At 37.4% G+C, this 24,311-nt stretch overlaps 1 protein-coding gene across 2 annotated transcripts in view; it reads left to right on the top strand.

Annotated features, from left to right (window-relative positions):
- Nucleotides 1-24,311, top strand: part of ITGA1 (integrin subunit alpha 1) — a 73,463-nt gene that overhangs the window by 27,332 nt on the left and 21,820 nt on the right. For both annotated transcript variants that reach the window (XR_006016137.1, XM_042028373.1), the window contains exons 2-13: nt 954-1,074; nt 3,227-3,339; nt 4,298-4,386; nt 4,476-4,590; nt 5,255-5,382; nt 11,165-11,313; nt 13,032-13,182; nt 14,770-14,935; nt 19,172-19,245; nt 20,175-20,319; nt 21,456-21,598; nt 23,249-23,392. Coding sequence is in view for 1 of the 2 variants with exons in the window: in XM_042028373.1 (XP_041884307.1) it covers nt 954-1,074; nt 3,227-3,339; nt 4,298-4,386; nt 4,476-4,590; nt 5,255-5,382; nt 11,165-11,313; nt 13,032-13,182; nt 14,770-14,935; nt 19,172-19,245; nt 20,175-20,319; nt 21,456-21,598; nt 23,249-23,392 (1,538 nt within the window). In the remaining variant the exon portion in view is untranslated. The remainder of the gene's footprint in view (nt 1-953; nt 1,075-3,226; nt 3,340-4,297; nt 4,387-4,475; nt 4,591-5,254; nt 5,383-11,164; nt 11,314-13,031; nt 13,183-14,769; nt 14,936-19,171; nt 19,246-20,174; nt 20,320-21,455; nt 21,599-23,248; nt 23,393-24,311) is intronic.

Here is a 24,311-nt window from a genome sequence, read left to right as displayed (position 1 = left end):
ATAAGAAATAGTAAATAAAGAAAAAATAAATAGCCTTATTTTTATATAGAAATAGTGGTTTTTTACTTCTTAATGAGCCTTGCAGTTGGTTATAGGTATCATTTCAAGCTGAATTTTTACCCCATCTATCAAATTTTTCTGAAACTTGCTGTACAGCCAAACTTCTGCAGTGTCTTCCTTGACGATGATCACTGAACTTTAGGCTGTGGGAAATCAGTAATAACAAGCATTTGCTCTCCCGATTCATCTCTTCATAGTCCAAAATCACCATTGTATAGCAACTTTTCCTAAATTCACAAGTATCAGAGTTCTGCTAATAATCACATGTAGGTACTATGGAGATCAGCATATGGTTGCGTAGAATATTTATTTTATTATTTTCCAAAAATAAATGGTTTACAGGAATTAAGAGAAAACTATATACTTTTTTTTCTCTAATATAAGTTAAAATTAAATACATCTGAAAGCTTTTCTTCCTTCTTTTCCTATGTGTTTTTTCTGTAAAGTGTTAAAAATTAGTTAATTCTCAATTTAAGTAACCTTAAGAACTACTTCCTTGAATGAGTGAAAGAACATTTTGTTTTAAATTCTTGCATTAGAAATGAATGGAGCTAAAAAGAATAACTAAAAGAAACTAAATTAATAGCTAAAAAGTTAATGTTTTACTTACTGTCATTTGAATTGTGATTTTAAAATGAGTGATGTAGTTTGAAAAATATGTTTTGGATACAGAAATCCAGTTGCCAACAACTCTGAATTTAGTTCTGTACCTATGTGTGAGGAAGTATGTTTTAAATCTCTTGCAAGTTGTGGTATGTAAGCCCCAAATGCCACTTTCAACATGTCTTGTACCTTCCATTAAGTCATAATTGAGCTTTGATTTCTTAGAGGTATTTGAGTTTATTTCTACTGCTACATACTAATTTTTTTTTAAATACTGTTTTTTTTTAAAGCTCTCTTTCACCTTGTTCGCACTTCCAACGTTGATGTGAAAAATGCACTGACCTTCAATGGGCCTCTGGAAGACATGTTCGGATACACAGTACAACAGTATGAAAATGAGGAAGGGAAATGGTAAGCTCTTTTTCTTTTTTTCAATGAACACTCTAAATTACCAGGTATTCAGTGACTCAAGTGCTGTATTTTTATTTTCAAGTTAGGGTCAGATTCTGTCAGGCATATTTCTTAAAATTATGCACAGTCCTGAGGAAATCTGGAAAGACTGGGAGAGAGAAAGGTCCACATATGTACCTACAATTATCTCCTCATATACACAAATGACTCCACAAAATGGGTAAATTCCCTCATTTATGGAGCTGAGAGCTCCATACGGAGCTGTGTTTTGCCTGAGTTCTGTTTTTTCCATTGACCAAATGAAATCTTTATGTTTTCCTTCTGTTAATGTATTCACAAAGAAATTATCCCTGTTTTACCTAAATAATCTGTATTACGTGGTTTTTTTCTAAAGTTTTCTGTCAGAGGTTTTCTGAACTGAGTTTTTTAATTCAGTTGGTTGGAAGATTTACCTGTCAAAATAATAATTAGTACAGTACTCCCTCTGCCTTCCCTTTTGGAGGACTAAATATGTCTTGCAACTGGTAATATATTTACATTTGGGACTTGGAGCCTTTATCTTAACCTCTCTTTTCTTTCCTGTTGTTCTAAGTAGAGGTTGTATTTTGGCATGCTCGCTCATGTCATTGCTTGTTGGTCATTTGATAAACACCTGCCTCTGCTTTTCCCTTGTTAAAACAAACCCCAGAGGCTAATGGCCAGTCTGGAGGACTGAAATAACAATTGCATGGTAAAAGGTTTGAGAATGAGATCTCCACCTTTCTTTGCAGATAGCTCTGGTTTTCCCAGAGCTTTTTTGATGATTCTTGGTAACCCCAGGGACTCCTGCAGCCATGCAGGAGTGACAGGCAGGAGGAGGCTGTGTGGCAGCCAGGCCAAACTGTTCTGCAGTGCCTGAGCAATCCCTACTGCAAGTGTTGGGTCTGCCAAATTCTGAGAGTGACCACTACTGCAACACCATGCACAGAGAAGTGGAATTACAGAGCCTGCTTTTGAAAGTGCTAGTTCTTGATTGCTGCAATTGCAGGATGTTTAAATACACATTTGTATGAGGGTCATGAGAGAATAAGAATAATGACCTTCTTTGAGCTGATTTAGACCTTCAGGAAATGGTCTAAAAGCTGGGATTTTGCAAAGTAAGCTGTATTTTTGTAAACTGTCCTGAAACCTTTCAAAAGCAAACAATAATATGAGCTGGAAATGGTGGCTCTACCAGTGGCCAGGCAGCAATATATAAACTAGTATGCTAGATCTGAACATCTCTGAAATTGAACTCCAGAGATCCTATAAATTTCAGGCTTTCAGCATATCAGTATTTAAAGCAGAAAATCTGTAAGCTGATAATTAAAAATATACAAAACAGCCTTGAGAGGATTTTTCTGCTGCTAAAATGCTACCTGTATGGCACAGATATAGCTTTCCAGCAACAGATGGTCTCTAATCCTGACTGCAGCTGTTTCTCAATAAAACTGGGATGCCCTAAAATTCTGGGATTCCCTTGTGCAAAAAGACAAAATAGCCTTTCAGACCATGTACCACACTTCATGGGGCTCTTTCTTTCTGAGAAAGTAACAGCACAGGGGCATGAACCTGATGACCGTTGATCTCCTCCTAGCAGATGTCAGGCACACTCAGCTTCTCTCCATTTCAAAAGTTGGAAATTTCTTTTAGTAACATTTTATATTAATCAGAGGGAAGAGCATGTCTTTTACAGTGCTGCTCCACATTATTTAAAACTAAATTCTTCCTCTGAGTGCTTGTGAGCCTCTCATTTGGCATTTGGTCTCTGAGCATTGAAAATAGGTTTTCATCTAAGATCTTGTAAAGATCAAGGACATACTAAATAAAGCATATCTTTCCTTCTGTATTACTTCTAATACTTGTCATCTACCCACCTATATTGCTTTTATTTCCCACTGGAATTTTTTAAAATGTTATTCTATTCCATAACTGGGTATATAGGCACATTTCCTTTCCGTGTCATTTTTATTTATCTTGCATCTGAACTGGAATAATAGATATTTTTCTTTTTGCCCATCCTGTACTGCTCGTGTGGAGCTTGCTGCACCTGTGTTCTCTCTGTAAGTTTTATTTGCTGACTTTTGTGCCTTGTTAGAAAGAAGACATATCAGGTAACTTATTTCATTTGCAGGGTACTTATTGGTTCACCACTAGTTGGCCAACCTGAGAAAAGAACAGGCGATGTCTACAAATGCCCTGTAGGAAGGGACAGCCCGTCACCCTGCACAAAACTGAACTTACCAGGTATGCAAGGCAATAAAGCTGTGTCACATGGAGGAATAATAGAGGTCACATCTTAGGAGATTTTTAGCTAGTAAGTATGCATTATAAATGTTTTTCTAGTGAAAATTTACTTGGGCATCCAGAGCTAAATGTAAAAGAAGTTGTATTTGTAACATTAAAAATAATTTTATTTTAAGGCTTCTCACTGTCCTGTGGAAAACATGCTCATAATTTTAGAATGTGTTATCAAAACTTTATTATGACTGACATTAATTGACTGTGGTTGGCAGTCCTGGCCATCGAGCCAGAAAGGTCTTGGAGCATAATTTCGATTACTCTTTCCAAAGCTGTCTGAAGCCAAGAGCCTTCTTGTAAAGGCTCTTGCCATCAGTAAGCTTTTGATGAAAATGTAAGTAGGCTGATGCATCTTAATATGACATAGGTAAATATTAATGGTTTTCTTGCTCAAAAGATACCTGATGTAGACTGGAAAGAAATTCCTGTTAATATGAACTTCACTAAATATACCTGTTGTGATATTTTTTATCTGCCTGTGTTCCTTGAAAACCTAAATGTCAGTAATGTAACATAACAGTAAGAAGTAAAAAAGCTATTCAGTCAGTCATAGCAAGACGAGGTAAAAAATGAGGGGTTTTTTCCTAATTAAAAAAACTCTGTGCATAGTAGTATCTTGTTTCCATTGTGCTGTTATTTTTACTTTTTTTTCTTTTCTCGCGGTTCAAGCAAACTATTTGAGACAGCAACCCAGACAAATTTTCTGGGATAAAAGCCAGTCTCAGAAATTTTTCTTGATTGTTGCAATTGAAGAAGGAGGGGGAAGGGTGCTAAAATATTTCATGAAACCAGTGTCAGTCTGGGTTTTATTTTAGAAGCTGGAAGCTCTATACTAGGGGATATATAATTTAACATTTTGTTTTCGAAGTTTTCCCAAATACTTAACATTTTAATCTATTTATAGCTTCTACTTCAGTTCCTAATGTCGTGGAAGTAAAAGAAAACATGACTCTTGGAACAACCTTAGTGACTAACCCAAAAGGAGGGTTTCTGGTAAGAAAGGACTTTTTGCTAATTTTAAAAGTCTGGTTTTTTCTCGGGTATTGTAACAAAAACATTTCACCCTTTTTCATTTTTTAAAGGCGTGTGGACCACTTTATGCTTATAAATGTGGACGTTTGCATTACACAACTGGAGTTTGTTCTAATGTCAGCTCCACTTTTGAAACCATTGAAGCCATTGCTCCGTCAGTGCAAGGTATGCATGCCACAGGAATTTTCCTGTGTGTCCGAAAATAAAAAGTGCCAAACAAGACAAATGTATACGCATAGGCATACCAAAAAAATGAACTGCTTAACTTAGCTACCAGCATTACCAAGTTAAGTAAATGTTTTCATTGTCCGTATATAACCTAAATTCTTCCTGCTTTTGGAATTTATCTCAGTCTAAACAATCATTACAGTGCTATGTAACATCCAAACACAATTGCTAAAAATAGTTGCTTATGTTTTTAACTTATGGCCAAAAGACTCCTTTTAAATAATGACAGCATATTGAGACCTAATACAAACCCAGCTTAGTAATATACATACAAATCTTAAAGACCTGGTCCTTTGAAAAGATTGTAGGAGAATAGATCGACATTGAAGAAGGTACAGGGTCACTGGTAAATACTCCAGTTATGTGATCTCCTCCCATTCTTAAAATTCTGCTCCCAAGAAAGCCCCTTCCTGATAAAAGGAACACAAGCCATGGGAAACACAATGCAAAAGTTGAAGAATGGTAGTTGGCATCAAACATGTCAGTTCAGCCCCACTGCAGAAGGATATACATTTGTTACAAATTACAAAAGTAGCTGGAGCTGTGAGATTAAGTCTGATCCTTGTTAGTGTCAATTCTTATGTGGCAATTTGTGTTGCAGAGTGTAAAACCCAGCTGGACATCGTCATAGTCCTTGATGGGTCCAACAGCATTTATCCATGGGAGAGTGTCACAGACTTTCTGAACAGCCTCCTGAGAAACATGGATATAGGTCCTCAGCAAACACAGGTAACATGGTAGATATTTTATGTTTTTTTAATTTGAGAGGAAAAAACAATTTACAGGAAATTATATAATAGTGTCATCTATGGACCTCTTCAATTCCAAGAACTTACAGCAGCAGTTACTAAAGCAAAATAGCTGAAACCACAACTAAGTCAGTACTCAGTCATCAAGCAGCAATGTCAGGAAGACTATCCCTCCCCCCACTAGTCAGGCAGTCTGGAGAAACCAACTTTCTAACCTAGAGACAAAAGTTAAGTGCATTAAGTGAGACTGCTTGAACGCTGTCTTGTCCCACTTCCTTCCTCTCCACAGCCCCTTCTTGTCTTCCTTTGTACTTCATTGCACAAAGGTCATTTCTGCTCTTCGGAAGCACGCATGCGTGGTTTGGACAGCCTTTGATTATAAGCTTTTTGGAGCAGTGTTCTTAGTACTGTGGAACATTGGGCACACAGCTTTTAAACCCTGAAATCATAATTAACAAGTGACTGTTTAGCTGCATGTTATTAATGGCAGAAGCTGCATTTATATAATGAGTGGAGAGGGCCAAATTCCCAGCTGCTATAAATCAGAGTGGTTCCATCAGAATTAATGGAGCTACAACCAATTACCCCCCTGAGGATCTGGCATATGTCCCACAGGCTGCTGAACAGATTATGTAAATATCAGTTCTAAGAGAACTCTGGGAAGGGGGAAACACTGACTCTGGGGTACATATTAACACAGAAAGCCTTATTAACATCAAGAGAAGAAACTGTTTCTCCTTTCCTTTCTCTATTTTCCACCTCCCCAAATCAAGGATTTTCCAGGACCTCCTGTAATAAGTTGTATGCTACAGGCAGTTTTGCAGCTTCAGGTTAACTCCTAACATTCAGCTCCTACCTTTACAAAGGAGACTGTGAGAAGATGTGAAGGATACCTCTGCCTGCAGAGAGTATTACCCCCGTCATTTTCCATACTAATTGGGGTTTTCAAGTTACCAGCCAGGTTGTCTGTTGGCTACACTGAACACTGGCTGATAAAATAACTTATAAACTGTCAACTTCACAATCATATCCTGTTATTTTAAACACACTGTTCTTTAGATATTGTGAGGAAGAAGGAAAAGCACTTTGTGAAATTTAGCAGAAAGGAAAAAATTCCTTCTGTTCCCTTAAACAGATGATTACTCAAACATGTACCATCTTAAAATACTTAAATCTGAACTTCCCAGTATGGGGCAATGGCTGCATGGAAATCATCACTGCCTTCTGTCCAAAGGTCTTCATGGGAGTGGTATGCAGGGCAACCAAAGCTACTGCACCCTCACTCCTCTTCCTCACCCAGCAACTCCTAAATTTTTACAATGCCACACCTCTGTTATGTTCAGTTTTGGAATACTGCCTCATCTGTGTGGCTCAGCTCATGCACAAAAGATCCCTGGCTGGCCTGCACTCCAGCAGCCTCCCATCTCCACCTACAAAATCCCTTGTGCCCACAGTTTGGCATAGCTACCCCTCTTCTCACACGTACACATATTCACTTGAGAACGTCAGCTTTGGCATCTGGTTGCTACAGAGCAGAAACATTTGAGAGGGAGATAAGAATGTGATAAGGAGTAGAGAGGCTGAAAAACTGGAAATGGACGACAAAAGCTTGGTGGAATTTTCTCAGTCCCTCTTACCTTCCTCCTTCCCCAGAACATATCTCATCTCCTCCTCTCCTCTGAGCCCCCTGCTTGGGAACCCCGGCACATCTGAAGTTCATAATGGGTTTATACTCTATCCCCGACCCACACTGTCTCCTTTCTCAGAAAAAATGTTTAAATGACTATACAATGGGGAAGAGGAGAAACAACAGAGCAGACTAATTTATCCCCTCTCTTCTGGGAGCACAGAAGAGAAGCATAGGAACAATAACTTACTTTCTGTCTGTTTAAATTGATTTTTCCATTTTAATTTTTTATTACTGAGCATGTAGAAATCAGTGGACTTTCACTGACTTAAGACTGTTTTGCACAGGAATGAGGTGATTACAGAATAACTCCTTAGCAGATTGGGTGTGACTTGTTCAAAACTGTGTTTTGATTAGAGGCTTTTGAGATTATTTTTTTTTCCCCACTTACCCCCTCCATGAACAATGGTCATTATATTTGCAACAAGTCAGGAGAGAAATTTCTCAGTGTCCCATGTTTGGCAGATTTGAAAATGATAGCCTGAAGTTTCAGATGCAGAAAGTCAAAGTTTATGGTATTTTTTTCCAGTATTTCCTTCCTTCCCTCTTTCCCTTCTCCAGATAATCTACAACACCATACTGATGATTAAGCTGCATATCTTGAGTTTTAGGATAAAAGAAGTAAATGGAAGTGATGATATAAAAGTGGAAAAAGTAGGAGGAATTATGAAGAAATAGAAGTAGAAACAAAATCAAAATATTTCTCTTGGCCTTTTTTTGCCTCTTTTTTAACTGTTGTGGAGATAATTGTCTTTTTAATATGTAGGGGTAGGTTTTTAATCATTTACATATGAGTAACGTTCTGTGGATTTCTCTCAAAAGAGAAAGCAGAATACTTGAATAAGTTCAATTCTGGTTTTAAAGCTATGCTGGAAAGGCCTTCAAAATCTTCAGACAGTTTCTATTTTTACATTAATATATGACATAGGCAGTTATAGATGTTTGGCCTGTACCTTATTATGTCTCCAAAGAGACTGTATCACACACTAATAAGTCACGCCATGTCATATCTTATGATCAGTTTTGTCTTCAGAAGAACAGAAGTGTAATTAAAAAGTATTACAAAGATTAAGGATGTAGAAAGATCTTTGCAAGGGTTTACAAGTAACTTGTATCTTGAAGTAAACAAAACGTGGGAGAATTAATTTTTTTTTGGTTCACATACCTTTAAAAAGATCTCCTTATGAAAAAATGTATTATCCATTAATTCTTCTTCCCAAGGCATCTCTGCTTTTCTTTTACATTAAGTATCAGTACATCCAAAAATATTTCTGATTTCTCCTCACATCCCGATGCTGAAAACCCTAACATATAATTTCATGTACCAAATGGTTTTCCTTTCATTTTGTTATTTTAGTTGTTGGTAGTTTTTGCCAAATTGATTGGCTTAATAATTTATTGGGAAAGCCAGAATGCACTTTCCAAATAAGGGTCTGTATTCATTTATGGGACAACAATAAATCGTAGCCCTGAGAACTGCTTTGTTCCAAAGTAGAACAGTCCATCATTTGCCTGTTCTCTTGTACAACACTTCTCACAGGAACTGGGGACAATTAAAGAATTATTCCCTTGTGTAATGTAAAAGCCATGGAATGCTAGGGAAGGGAACATAAGCTTAAGAATTACAAGAATGTTCAATAGATTATGGTCAGTAATGCTGGGAAAAATAAAAGTTTCTCTGGAGTAGAGCAGAATTACTACTGTGTAGTACTATTGCATTTTCCAGATATAAATTAAACAACCAAATCAAAACATACGATGCCTGTAAGCATCATTCTTAGGGGCTTGCTGAAGTCCCATAAAGGCACGTTTGTATCAGGTAGATGTGCACTTGCAATTTTGCATAAGATGAAAAGGCTACAAAAGCTCAAACCTTCATTGCTCTCTAATAGAATATAACTCTAATTTTACAAGGTGGACTTCATTCTGTGATCCTGTAGGAGACTGGAGCATGAAGCCTAGTAGCTTTTTCTCAGAGGCTTTTTCTTACCTTTTATTGAGGAATGGTTCATCTTTGGTGCCATGGAATATATAGAAAATGATGATCAATGTTTTTAAAGCTCGTGTTAAGGAAGGTTCCCACATGACAATTGTATCCCATAAGATAACCACATGCCCCCCTTCCTTCCTGATTTACAAGCTATGCAGCACAGTGCAGTTTCAGACTCAGATGTTCTTCCCATTCACTTCCTGAGAAGGAAATGCCCAAAATGTGTACTTGCTGTGATCGTGGACGTTTCCTTTCAAACAGGAAATGATGTAACTCAATGTCAGCCTATAATCTTTTTTTAGGAAGATGACAACACCAACATGGGTCTGTAGAATCATGAAAGACTGGCAGATGCTTTTCACAGTGGCAGCAGTCAGTAGATCATTTCATTCTTGGTACCTTAAAAGCTGGAGAGAAGGAGCCATGAATCCACACCAACAAGCTTCCCAGTATACTATAGTGTCTGGCTACACTTGGTGCATGGCCCTGGAATTCTTAAGCCATTGCTCCTCCAAAAAATCAAGCATGATGCAAATCTTTTGTTCATCTTGTTTTTAAGACTAACAGCATCCAATTCAGATAATGCTGTACATCACTTTAGATGCATGCCACAAAATAGTTGCCTTGGAGGGAACAGGTTAAAAATTTTGTCTTCAGCTTGTGATTTATTCAGTGCCCCGAGTGCTCTGAGTGATGACACAGAGAGTGTGCTCTGGTTGGTCCTGTAAACAGTGCACAGGGTTAATAGGCTGCTGCTCACAGGAACATTGCAGCCTCTGCATTCTCTCTGCTGCAGATGGAAGAGGGCATACCTCCAAGAGACAAATAGCTGAAAGGCAGGAACTTGTCCTAACTTTGAATTTACATCAGTTCTTCCAGATTTGATTGTGTTTTCAAAAGGATACGGAAATTCAGTGGGATAGATTTTGTTATCACATTCCATTGTAATTATAGTGCCATAATCATATGTAACTAACATTTCATAATGGTCATGTTATTGATGTTTACTGTGAAATATTTATCCAGTTCTAACCCTTCTGCTACAAGCAAACAAATATGGTGCAGAATCTGAGAGGCTATGTAAATACCTGAAAAAAAACCCTGTACAGCATTTTTAAAGTACGTACTAAGCCACTTCCAAAATAATAAGATGGTAAAAACATCCCAGAGGTCTTATTGATCTTCAGTACCTTAATGCTAGAGTGCTTTTAATAATAGATGAGTGAGACATAAATGCCACATAATACTGCATTATCCTAAATAACACCTATAAATTGCCATGTGTAACGTAAAATTGAAATATGCTAATGGAACATTGTGTGGCTTCTTCCCAGTAAAAGCTGTCTGGAACCTGCCAAAATATTAAAACTGACAGGGATGAATGGGTGAAATTAATTAATATTTAAGAATATTGCTCGTCTTTTTATTCTGCTCTTGGTTTTGCAGCAGGTTCCCTCAGGCATTTTGTGGTTATTGCACAATCCCATGTGTTGATCTTCCGCACAAAGACTTGTCCTGCTAAGGTTATCTATAGACTTTACGTTACCCTCCCCCAGTCCCAAAGCCACCATTTCCTTCATGCTTTACCCTCTCATACTTGTCAGGTGGTACTTTGACATACCTCCTGCTGGGAGAACATCCATGTCACAGATGTCCCTGCTGTCTTCATCAAGATAAGAGTAATTGGGTCTTCCTGTTTCTAGGCTCAATTTAGGGTAAATAAACTATTGGATGTAGGAATATTTTATTTGAGTGGAATGAAGAGAGCTGTGAGTGAGCCATGACCTTGTATGCTATAAGGAAAACAGCTTTGAGGAGTTGGGACTGGTGGTTGGGACACTGGTCTGCCTCGGCCTAGAGGAGCGCAGAGCTCCCATCCTGATTGCCTCAAGCCAGGAAGACCAAGGACTTGAGACAGCTTTTGGCTTTATTCCAGTTCTTAATAAAAGCAATTTGGAAACTTCAAAACGTTTCATGAGACTGTCATCTAGCTAGTCTTGCTCAAACACATATAGGTTACTGCAGGAGACACAGTAATATTTTCTATAAGTGTAGTTGATTTTTAGCATGAACTGTGTGTTTCAGGTTGGAATTGTTCAGTACGGACAGACTGTAGTCCATGAATTTTTCCTGAATACATACTCAACAACGGAAGATGTGATGGCTGCAGCCTCAAGAATACGTCAGCGGGGTGGCACGCAAACCATGACAGCCCTGGGAATAGACACGGCCAGGTACGTACACAGGATGACGTCCCCCTGTTTCCTGGGGGAAACAAGCACACGCAGGGTGGTTATTCTGATTTTATGTGTTAAAAACATGGAGTGGCTAACATCTGACTTCATTTCAGCTAAGCAAACATCATATAGGAGGAAGGTGGATAAGCAGACTCTATCCAGCACCTAGAGCAATTGTGTATGAGACTCTTGAAATGCAGCCATCTCATGAATAGAGGAATTAGGAAAAGATAATAGACATGGAGCAAGGTTGTAGGTGTAAGCAAAGGGCTGACAATATCTGATGTCCACATAGAGCAGGTAGGAACTGTGTATGTAGAGGGATGAAGAAAATCAAGTTTTACAGAGGAAAAATGAAAAAAATAGATTTTTTTAATGTTGTTTTAATTCTGAAGTTGATTATTACAATGTTAAGCCCACACTTGTCAGAAAGCCTAGAAATTTTATATCCTAAGTCTTTGAAGCTTCTCGATCACTGGGAGATTAACAATCTGTTGTAGCAAGAGCAATATTAAGAAATGCTTCTTTTATGAGAAAAATGAAATCTGACTTTCATAGAACAGACAGTAAATGCAAAATCTCTCCAAAAATTGCAAACTGTACAATGTTGTCCTGGTATCTTTTTTCTTTTCTGGCTTTTATTTTCCCCATCACAAAAGCAAGATTTTTTCCACAAAAGACTGCCTTCACTCTTTCCAAACAACTGTTTAGTGAAATATGCAACATCCTTCTGATGAACAATTTGATTATCTGACCAAAGTTTTGTTGATGTGGTGTACAATTGAATTCTGATCTATTAATGTTTTCCTGAGATACGAGTAGAAGCTTGAGAAGTCCAAACAAGTTCATGAAAGCAGAGCCAGTTGAGAATTGCCAAGTACTCAGAAACCACATCTAGTTCAGAAAGCCCCCGTGTACCACAAAATGCTGGAGGCTTGTATATACAGAAACTGTCAGCAAAAGCTTCCTCTGTTCTCACAGTCATCCCCCATTGGCCATTTTCAGTGGTAAATTCCAGCTTTCACTCATGTGGCCAGTTCTAGAATTCTGTGATACTTTTCTGAAAAGAGGAAGCCCTGCTTCCTTCCTTCTCCTCCAGAGCCCTAATCAGTCTTGCCTTGTCAGGTCCAGAGTCTGGGTAAACATCTGCCCAAAACCTCAGAGCCTGTTTGCCCATCTGCAACTGTAGAATTCAACCGGGTGCCCCAGCCTGCCTCCACTCACCTGCAACCTATCTGCCTCATCCCCAATACCCAGTGTTAATTCACACAGGTATGCAGAGGTGTGCTGGTAGCTGAGTAAATACTTTGACCAGTTGAAGTGCTGCAGTAGGCTGGAGATAGGTGAGGGTTTTCTACATGGGTTTTTGGAAACAGAGGGTGTTGGCTTGGTCTTTTTTTAAGATGCCAAAAGCTGTTTTAAGGTGCCAGAAGTTTATTTATAGAGAGGAAAAGTTTTTCACTGTCCAGCTTTATTTTTTCTGCTATTGCTCTCAAGTGAGTGAATAATGAATGAATGCTTGTAAAACTTTGGCTGTGAACTGTCATGTAAGTTCCAGTTGGAGATGTTTGTATTTATTCATGGTTAACACTAATCTCCATTTCCTGCTTCCTAGTTAATATAAAATCTTTTCGTTTATGTTTAGCTACGCAAATATGATGCATGTGCTAAATGCTGACATTGCCTTTCTCCAAAATGCTTTATGGTCCCTTTAGGGAAGAAGCTTTTACTGAGGCTCATGGTGCACGAAGAGGAGTACAAAAAGTAATGGTTATTGTGACTGATGGGGAATCACATGACAACTACAGATTACAAGAAGTGATTGATGATTGTGAAGATGAAAACATTCAGAGATTTGCTATTGCTGTAAGTGAAATTTAATGGGAAAATTCAGAATCTTAAAAGCATGTTTTATCTTCTAAATGTAATTTCAGTTTTAGAAGTTCATTTCACAGAATCTTTATGGAAATACAATTATTTCAGAGAGGAAAAATGGAAAAAGCTGAAAAAAACATTAAAAATTTGCTTTCTGATGTTATAGCATATAAGAAAAGCAATCTACCTGTCTTCTGGATGATGACAGGTGCGCATCTCTGTGAAGAAAAAGGAAGAAGAGTTTGAGGGACAGTTTTATATCAAATACATTTTTTTAAAAGCAATATTGAGCAGAATGGACTAATACAATATTCTAAGCAACTTCAATAGAAATATTACCTATTAAAAAAAAAAGCAAATGTAAACCATCAAGAAGATGCATGTTCATTATGTTTGTTTTGTATGCTTGCGTTCTAAAGCTGTCATTTTCATGTTAAGCAAACTTAGTAGCTGAATGAGAGTAGAGGTTCACCCATGTCAAGAAATTTTAAAGCATTAATTATAGATTTGGTGTTAATACTCCCCTACATTTGTATATTTTATACACAGATCTTCTATTTTTTTGTTGTTAATTTTGAAGGGACACTGGTTTGTTGCCTCTCCATTGCTATTTTTCTTTGTTTTGCTGTCTTATTTTTGGTAAAATAAGGCATTATGAAACCATTAAACTTAAAGAAAGATGCTATACTTAATTTAAAGAAAGACATAAAACGAAAGTTGAGTCCAGCAGCACACAAATTTTCAGTGGTTTTCCTCATAAAATTAGAGATAACTAAAGAAAAAGTTGTCCTTGACACTGCAACAATTTTTAGCAATAAAATCCCTGTTTAGAACTAAATTTGAATTGCTCCAGTTGGCTGAGATGCTAGAACATGGGAATTTGTTTTTTGTCTCTCTCTCAAATCAAGTTTAGTGTATAGAGCCCTTTTTGATGTGAAAAATATCTGTTTGTCTGGGAATTAGAGAAGTGAGGTGTTTTTTTCTGAGGTATCCTGAATTGTTACAGTAGTGGTGGTAAAACTGCAGACCATATCTGAAGTCTTGTATTGTGTTGAAATTGTTAACACTGAATGCAAGTATTGTTGTTATAGGTATTTAAAGGGCAAATTTTCACAGAATAAAGAACTACTCTATGCCTAATCAACTTGTAATTAATTGCATGTATAGCATGTTATGATAAGAACTGGTGATTATGCAGAAGCCAGTGTAATTGTGTATTCTGGTTTGGGAAGCGTTTCATTGGTTTTTTTCCTAAATTATGGCCCACTTCAACAAATCATAGAATAAATTATTAGAATTTTGTGGAGAAGGGGTAAAAGTACAGTCGAGGATATCAGACATCACACCACACAGTTACTTTGTTTGCTGTCAAATGCTATTTTCAAAAAAACAACTGAGCCCTCATACAGTTCTGTTCTCATTGGGAAAGACTCAAATCAATTTGAGTGAGGTTTTAACAGAATAAATTAAGGTCAGAGATGATTTTCCACCATGCTCTGACAACCTACGTCATGGTAACCTTTTTAAACAGGTTATGAAATATATGCTTGACTTTTGTTTTGCTTTTATTCTCTTTAGATTCTTGGCAGCTACAGCAGAGGAAATTTAAGTACTGAGAAATTTGTAGAGGAAATAAAATCAATTGCCAGTAAGCCTACTGAAAAGCATTTTTTCAATGTCTCAGATGAATTAGCTCTTTTAACCATTGTTGAAGCACTTGGAGAGAGAATATTTGCCCTGGAAGGTATGCCATTATTTAAAATTTTACTTTATGCCTGCATTACAACTGAAACAACTAGAAGAGCACCTGTTTTTATCCTCCTTTGAAATGCATTGTGCTGCATAAAATTCATTCTGCAGGTATTTCTTCCATGGTGATTATAAAAATATTTTATAATAGACATCAAAATAGTAGTTAAAGATTTGACTATGTTCAGAGGAGTTAGAGCCTGTGGAGACAATAGCCTAAAAGGGTAACCAGAACTGTTTTAACTGGCGTAAATAGGAAGCTGCCCTCTTTTAGGTAAAAAACATTGCCAGATCATACCCCAGTTACCCCACGATCATCTGGTTTTCTGCCTAAATATTTAGGGTCTCTTTTTTGTTAGTTATCAATTACAGTGTATTACTTTGCTATACAAGTTAGCATGGACTTGCTGTATAGAGTTAACAAGATATAATTTTCCTTTGGGAAGGTTAACAGTACTCAGATTTTGGCACAGAAAAGTCATTCTCTCATGATGTCTGCTTACATTCTCCATCCAAATGAGGCAACACTGTCCAAACCACTGTTTGTTTCAAGTAACAGGAGACAGAGTTTATTAGTTATAAATTATACTGGCCAGCTCTGAAGGGATTTATGTCATACAAAGAAAACATCCATCTATTTGGACTATTGTTTTCAACACTTCAACTTTCCAAGTAGTAGAATGGTGTCGTTTACAGCTGAAACAAAAGAAAGTATTGACTTGAATGTACAAAATTGAGAAAATATTTTCATTTTTTCATATTGGAGTTGTATTTCTCAGATGCATTTAGGTTGGGGTTTCTTTTAGTGTATTGTTTAGTTTTATCAAATATTACCATTTTCAGCTATTGCTGAATATTTTCAGCAATAAACAGTTTATTAAAATATCATTTATATATTCTTCTCTTTTTACTTTCTGGACGATTTGGTTTCCTCAGCTTCGCAGCAAATTAATTCGAGGAGAATCTAATCTCTCTAAAGCTCAAACTTTAGCCTATTTAGGCTCATTGCGTAGTTCGAAGTTCACTGAATAGCGTGCTCTTTTCTTAAGTCACTGTTTACTAGGAAGAATACACTTTCAGTGGAAAAGTAGTTGTTCAAACAGGAATTGAAAACTTGGTCTTCAATTTGTCCTTTATACTTCTAAAAAAGTGAGAAAAATATTTGTGTTTCATTGTCAGAATAAAATGTTAGTTACATCTATTAGCTATAATGAATATAGAATAAGAAGTTAATTAACATGATAACAGGTGAAGGACCTAAGCCCAAACATGACTGAGTTTCTGGAAATCTTTGTGCTCAAAGTCAAGGTTTTGTGCCTTGCTCAACCCTTTGAACAACCAGATACCACTGGAGGAGACGGTCTCAGTTTGTCACACTCCACCTTGTCCTTTTTATCAGTCAGCAGCCATCAGGCATTAGGTAGTACCTGTCTGTCACATGAAACCCCAGCCTCCAAGCAGTGCAGTAACTTGTGCTGGCTTGAACTCCATGCTGGTGAGGAATGCTTTATGTAGTGAGCTCTAATCCTTCCAGTGACTGTACTAAATCATTCCTCTAATAATAAGAAAAAAATACAAAGCATTTGAACATTAAACAAGTTCTGTAGCTTAGTAAAATACCCAAACAAATCCAGTTATGTTGATGGTGGTGAAACTAAGTGTTTGATTAAATAGTATAAATTTTATGTGTTTATATGATAGTTGGCTCTTGAGACAACAAATTGTCTTCTTCATGTCCTTCAGTATCTTGGTTTATAAAGCATATTGTAGCTGCTTAGTATCAGCAAGTTCTGCAGTACTCCCTGAACTCAGTTGTAATTTTCTGCAAATGATGCAGTAACAAATATGTGTCTCTTGGATATTGTTACTTTATATTTAACAAAAACTTATTATAAAATGTTAGGATATTTATGCCTTGATTTTTTTGCCTTATTTACAATTTTTATTTTATATTGACTTGACTTTATTACAAAAAATACGTATTTGAAATGAAAAATGTGGAACATAACCTTCATCCAGACCATAACAGACAAGCTAATTAATTTCATTACTGCAAAACTTCTTGGTTTGCAGATTTTCTGTAGGAACTCGTGGGTGCACTGAGATTTCTATATAAGGCACCTGCAATATGAAACAAGAAATGTCTCCTCCTCCACCTAAGTCCCAGAAGTCATATAATCTATCTGCAAGAGAATCAGAATAGAAACTGAAAATGGGATTTTAGCCTTTTGTCAAAACAAACCAAGGTCAAGCTGCTCCAATGGGTTACAGCTAGATGATGCTGACTAAATCAAATATGCTGATTATTCAGGCCTTTCCTGTCCTATCCCAAAGCCTTTCAGTTGTATCCTGAATTTGCAACTGTGTCCATGCATCTATTTTTTTGGTGGTGGTAGAAGGCAGATTAATTCTGCCATACCGTGCAGCTCTTGGGTGACAAGCCAGTTTATTGGATGTGTTTAATTGGAGATTAATTAGGTCTGTACATAGTAGCTTCTGTGCATCACAAGAACCTTGATTGTTGAAATTTGGTATCTGAATCAGTTTAAATTCTCAATCTAAATTGCTCCTTGCTGTAGTAGTATACTTGATTTTTTTTCTTGGATTTCTTGTTTTCGTTTTAGTTCTTTAAAAAATTCAAAGGAAAATTGAGAGAGATTTGAAAAATCAAATCCAACAAAAACTCCTACTTTACAGCCAGTGGATTTTTACACATAATCTTTTTCATATGCCTCTGTGTCTCATGGCACGGACATTGCTTTTGACAGCAATTTTATATTTTATCCAACGCGTAGGCAGGCACAAGTGTTTTTTCACAAAATATCCTTTGTAAGATGCTTGGCACCTTGAAACTGAATGGAAAGTTGGGCTAAGAGCCATTATCTAAGCAGTATTTTGAGCTACACACACCAACAGTACCAGCTTTGTCCTCTGCCTCAGGCTGTGAGAATCCTGTCTTTCTCAGTTCATTAAGGAGCATCCTTTACTGCATGAAAATACTGTTTATCAGCAGATGTGCAGCTTAAGAGTTTTATGCCTAAAAATTATTTTTTCAGACTTAGAAAAGCAGCTACCTCTTGTGAAACATGATAGTCTTTGTTTGTAAGTCAAACACTTTGTGTTTGAGATCATGTCTTCTTCCTATGACTGGCTGTAAATTGCAACAATTAGGACAGACATCATGTCCTAGGGAGCAACTGCTGTGGTTTAGTTGCTGAGTATCAAAAGTTCAGTATCATTTAATAGTCCAAATGCCTGAAATTCGTGCAACCATGGCTTGCTATGGCTCAGTTTCACACAGCTGAAGGTTTGCTTCAGCACTCAGCTGGTAGCAAACTGTGAACTCTTCCTGGACCAGTATCAGAGCATATTTCATAGCACACCTCTACTGCCTGTTAGCATATTTTGCTCTCAAGGAAGAATCAGCATGCAGAATATAGTTCCCTTACTTGGCCACTTAAAATGGCAAAATAGTCCTTGACTGTTAAGGGCTGTTTATCTTTCTTTTAAGTAGAAGAAAAGGCAGAACTTTTTCTCTCCTGATGATATTTCAAGTTTACCTAGGAGCAAAACAGCCCGTCAAATTTTAATAAATAGCATATGACGACTTGACAAGATACTGAAGCTAGTACAAAATCACCTGATACCTTTTTTGTACAAAGTCATTTAAGAGAATCAGATCTTCATGTAATTTTCTGGGCAGGATTATCATTCCTGAGCACTTCACTGAGGCTTATGAATCTTGGACAGCAGAGATTTTCCTATGTTGTTTTTGCAAAGGTTCATACAAACATCAAGTGTTTTTCATTTAAAGTTCCTCCAGCTGCCTACAAAACTTTAGTTGCTTGAATACAAGGCCAAGGTTACATGGCTGGTGTTTTATTGTTCACTTAGCTCAAGTGGAAAATGGCTTAACCATATTAATCAAACATTCCAAACATACTTACCATCAGCCTGAGTTCAAATCTGGTCAGTTTTAGCCCAGAAACTTTGTTGGACAAGTTCTGAGACATGATCTTAAAATGGAAATTCCCATACTTAATAGTAGCATTCAACACAGGTCTTTGTTTCTGTGTTTATTATAAAAATCTATGGCAAACTATATTCACTGAATAGATTAGTTAATTATGCTATCCTTGACTATCATATGATCATTTTCATAACACTCTTCAGTTACTTTTTCAGATTGAAACAAATTTGGTTTTGAAACTTAATGTTTTCTGTTCAATAGCAACAACAGACCAGCAGGCCTCCTCTTTTGAAATGGAAATGTCTCAAGCTGGCTTCAGTGCTCATTACTCTCAGGTAAACAAACTGTTTGAAAATAGAAGTTATTTTACAAGGTAGGTTTTTGCTGGTTATTCTATGAATTTGGAATAAGTTTTTCAGAATTCTTTGTATAGTCCTTTTTGCTGCTGGATGTTTTAGAGCGTCCTGTAATCCAGTTATCTTTTATGTAAAATGTATGTAAAGAACATTTATGAACAATGAAAGCATGAGAGAGTACTCACATACTTCACATGAACTCTAAACTTAATGGTCCCATAGCACTTTCTATCAGGAAAATAGCCTAAAAATATGTTAAGAAAGATGGAGAAAGACTTATTACTAGAGCCTTTAGTGATAGAACAAGGGGCAATATTTTAACTTGAAAGACAGTTCCAGAGCAGGGCCACAAAGATGACCAGAGTGCTGGAGCACCTATCCTATGAAGACAGGCTGAGAGAGATGGGATTATTTAGCTTGGAGAAGAGAAGGCTCCAGGAAGACCTTACAGCAGCATTCTAGTACTTAAAGGGGGCTTATGAAAAGGAAGGACAGTGACTTTTCACATGGGCAGATAGCAATAGGACAAGGGAGAAAGGTTTTACTAAAGGATCAGAGGTTTAGATTAGATGACAGGAAGAAATTCTTACATGGAGCAAAGTGAGGAACTGGAACAGATTATCCAGAGAAGCTGTGGATGCCCCACCCCTGGAGGTGTTCAAAGCCGGGTTGAATGGGGCTCTAAACAAGCTGGTCTAGTTAGTGGCAACTGGATGATCTTTCAGGACATTTCAACCCAAGCGTTTTTATGACCCTATGATTGTAGGGTCCATACCATAATAGGAAAAGCAAGGCTAAATGTGTAAGCACACAGGAAGCATTTTCCATCCAAATGTGAACATCCTGAACCATGGATGACTAAAGATGACTCACATAGAGAACAGGCTTTTTGCTTTACTCTCCTTAAGGATTGGGTCATGCTTGGAGCAGTTGGAGCATATGACTGGAATGGCACGGTGCTCATGGTGAAAGACAGTGTTATTTCAATGCCAACCAATGACACCTTTCGTGACAGGCGTTCAGAAAGAAATGAGCCTCTTGCAGCCTATCTAGGTAAGAGAAATAGCCCACCTTACAACACTTTTCAACAAATGCTACAAGACGTCTCTCAAAGCTCATTCAAAATGAGTATCTTACAGAATATCTTATATTCCAGAAGCCTGGGAAAGAGTCTACTCTATGATTTTCTTGTTCTTGAAAAAAAAAAAATAACAATCTCTACAATCAGAAAGCAAATCCAAACATAGACCTAAGTATATCTAGACTTTTCCAACAGAGATGTTAAATCTGTTCAAAGAAGATTTCATGGATTCCTCTAGTATTCTTACCAAGTTTTTCTATGCCTTGATAGTTAAAAAGTCTTACACAATATTCAGTCCAAGTATTTGCTTAAAATTAAGCTTTTTTCTGTCACTCAATGGACAAAACCAACAAGACCAACATCTTTTTTCTATAATAATGTTTTGCATATTGGCAGGTTATTTTTCTACCAAAAAGCTTCAGTAGGCTTGCTTTCTCCTCTGGGTCTTGCTTTCTACACTTCATGGTTCTGTTTGCTCTGTTATCTCATTTAAGTTGTAATTCCAATGACAAAGAATCAGTGCTAGAATATTTTAATGTTTTTCCCTAAGTACACTTTCTTCATTGCCAAATGTCTTTACCTGCTGCCTTTTATTATAACTCCAATTTGGTAATTTTCAAAATAAGATCCTATCCTCCCATAATACTTGCAACTCTTCCACAGTTCTGATTTCACTGCATATTTTTTAACTCTTCCTTCACCAAAGTTGTTGAATTGTTGTTAATATTAAGCAGAACAGAGGTAGGTTCAAAATGCCCCCCAGAATCACTTTTTGAAGACTCCATCAGTTTGAGAGTGAGCCAGTGACAACTGTTCTTTGAAAGTAACTTTTCAACCAGATATTCATGAATTATTTCTTACACTGTGTGAGAACAGCAAAGTGAACATGGCTCACCAGCCTGTGAACAGGTTTAATAGCACAGTGGTGCTCCTCACTCTGAGACTGTAGACAAAAAAAAAAGTCCTTTTAATTAACTACTATTGCTGTCCACCATGAATAGGGCTAAACATCTAGTTATGGAATAAACCTTACAAATGCTCTGAATCACAGCAAGTATTTCTGATGCATTCTCTTTGTGTTGTATCTTGACTTCTTTCTGCTTCTTAGGATATACTGTGAATTCAGCACTGACACCTGGAGGTGTGCTGTACATAGCAGGACAGCCACGATACAATCACACTGGGCAAGTTATCATTTATAAGATGGAAGGAAAAGAGGTGCAAGTAATCCAGAGATTAAATGGAGAACAAGTAAGTATGCATTCACAGTTAACAAAAGGAATATAGCAGAAGAAATAAAAATAATTATTCAAATGAGAACTCATTCGAAGAGCACATGAAACTGGGAGTTGTAAGCAAGTTAGGCAGATCCTCTGATACTATTAGCAACAGTGAACTGTACAGTAGATCCTTGGAAATTTTGTCTTTGAGGGCTAAGTCTTCACCAGTTTCAAAGTGGTTGTTGCCTTCTCTGTACATGCAATTTTCTTTGTCTGCTGACTGGAAGAGCATGTCACTGTCAGGAAAGAGTTTTGACAAGCAGAGTTCCATGCAAGAGCATCTTCTGGGGTAGATTGAAATATTGAATAGTTGCTTGTTACACTGAGTAGCAGCTCACTGAGAGCTATTGCTGCAGGAAGAAAAATCCCCATGTAATTGCATAATTAAGGATGGTATTATTAAGATAATATTATGCTTATGAGAATTGAAAGACCTGCCTACTCTCATTTCCCCAGGCTGCAGTACCAGCTTCTTTCAGGAGCATTCAAGTTACCTAATTTTCACCTATAGCTGATGTCTGCAACTCAGCTAATCAGTCAGTCAATCAATCAATCAGTCAATCAAACATTTTAGAGTCAATGAGCTAAAGTAGCTATCAGGGATCTGGGCTTGTTCAGCCTTGAGAAGAGGTGGCTGACACGGCACCTCCTCCGTGTCTGTCAGTGTCTGCAGGGAGGGGCCAGAGGATGGGCCAAGCTTTGCTTGGAGGTTCTGATCCTCCATGTCCTTGTCCTCCAGTAGGACAAGAGACAATGGGCAGAAACTGATGCACAGGAAGTTCCACCTAAACATGAGGAAGAAATTCTTTACTGTGTGAGTGACCAAGCACTGGAACAGATTGTCCAGAGAGGTTTTGAGTATCCTTCACTGAAGATATTCAAGAACCATCTGGACACAATCCTGTGCCCTGTGCTCTGGGATGACCCTACTTCAGCAGGGAGGTTGGACCAGATGACCCACTGTGGGCCCTTCCAACCTGACCCATTCTGTGATGTTGTGCTTTTTAAGATTTGAGACATCTGGACTACTTGAAGCATTTCTGTGAGAGTAGATGTATCTTTGACTAGAAGAGGCTGCTTCTCGTGTTAAGTGTGAAGGAAATGCAGGGTATCTTGCTTATCTGTGAAGTGAATGTAAGCAGATAAATCCTATAGCTTGTACCCGGTCTATGAACGTATCCATCTCTTCATGTAGATTTTGTTCCTCTGAAAATAATAACAACTTGAGAATTTTGGTGACTGTCTGCACTGACACAAAAGCTTTTGTCCAAGCTTTTTTACTTGTTTTTTGAAAACTAGCTTCCCCAAGACAGTCTTGTTCAAATGCTGTCTTAGAAGGTCCTACTTCCCATAGGAGGTAGAAATTACCCGTTTATACTTTCAAACCCAGAAGAGTTGAAAGTTGAAGGGCCCACTTCTTAATAAAAAAAATCAGACAACAAATGCTAAAACTGAAAACAAGCTTCAAAGACAAACAGACCAAAAGAATCTAGCTAGTAAAGAAAAGTTCTGCCTAATGGTTAATATTTGTCACTGCAAGCAAGAAGTAAGTTTCTGAAAAGAAAATGTAGCATGATGTTGCTGACTCTGTCTCTGATGTACACTTTATGTTTTCCTACAGATTGGATCATACTTTGGGGGTGTTATTACCACAGTCGACATTGACAGGGACTCATTTACAGACCTTCTTCTTGTTGGAGCTCCTATGTATATGGGAACTGAGAAAGAGGAGCAAGGGAAGGTATATGTTTATAGTCTGAACAAGGTAAGGCCGATTATGTTTATTGACCAGGAATAGAGCATGCTCTTTGCTGTCTTCTTGTCCTTATTTTAAAGAAATACAGTAATTTGAACTGGGGAAGATGACCTGTTGAAAACAGAGAAACATGGTTTTGACAACTGAGATTATAAAGCAACTGAATTTTAAATTTCATTCTCAAACTCTTCTTTGAGAATGGAGTGTATTATGTAGATAAGTACTACATCCTATAAGCTGCAGTATGGCATACATACAAATCTATCCTTGTGACGTGCTTAGTAACCTAGAATGAAACCCCATACATCCAACAGCTTTTAAATGTCTGACTAGATTGAGGATTATACCAGCTACACCTCACTTTATTAATTTGCTAAGTCTCTTCTTCCAATATCTGTGCATCCTCTCCTCTCCTCTCCTCTCCTCTCCTCTCCTCTCCTCTCCTCTCCTCTCCTCTCCTCTCCTCTCCTGTTTCATTTTCTTCTCTTTTTTCTTTTCATTTTTCTTTTCCTTTTTGTTTTTCTCATCCATTACCCTTGTGTACTGTTATAACAATTATCAAAATATATCTTAGCAATGATGGTCTCCTAAAATACTATTTCAAGAAAAATTGAAATTTTTGCTTGCTACTGCTACTGTGGCATGGAATTCATGGGAAAGATTCGTTCCATGCCCTAGGGTCCATGTGTTTTCGGTCCGGGATACACGCTGGATCAGAATATGTATGTATGTTAGGCCACAGTGTATGTGTCTACTGGGGGCAGAATTCAACTACGTAAAAGAAAAGCTATCTTTTGTTCTGGAATAACAGCATTGCCATCTGTGTTTCGTAAGTAACTTGGCTAACTTTTCAGATAAAGAGAATGCCTTTAGAAAAACTCTACACTGCCTAAAGAATGAAGTGGTTTACTTACAATACCATCCAAAT

The sequence above is a fragment of the Corvus kubaryi genome, unplaced genomic scaffold (genome assembly GCF_017639235.1).
Source record: "Corvus kubaryi isolate FWS band 111438036 unplaced genomic scaffold, C.kubaryi_AGA036_p1.0 37308, whole genome shotgun sequence".
Taxonomy (NCBI): Eukaryota; Metazoa; Chordata; class Aves; order Passeriformes; family Corvidae; genus Corvus; species Corvus kubaryi.
This window is presented reverse-complemented; position numbering and strand designations above follow the sequence as displayed.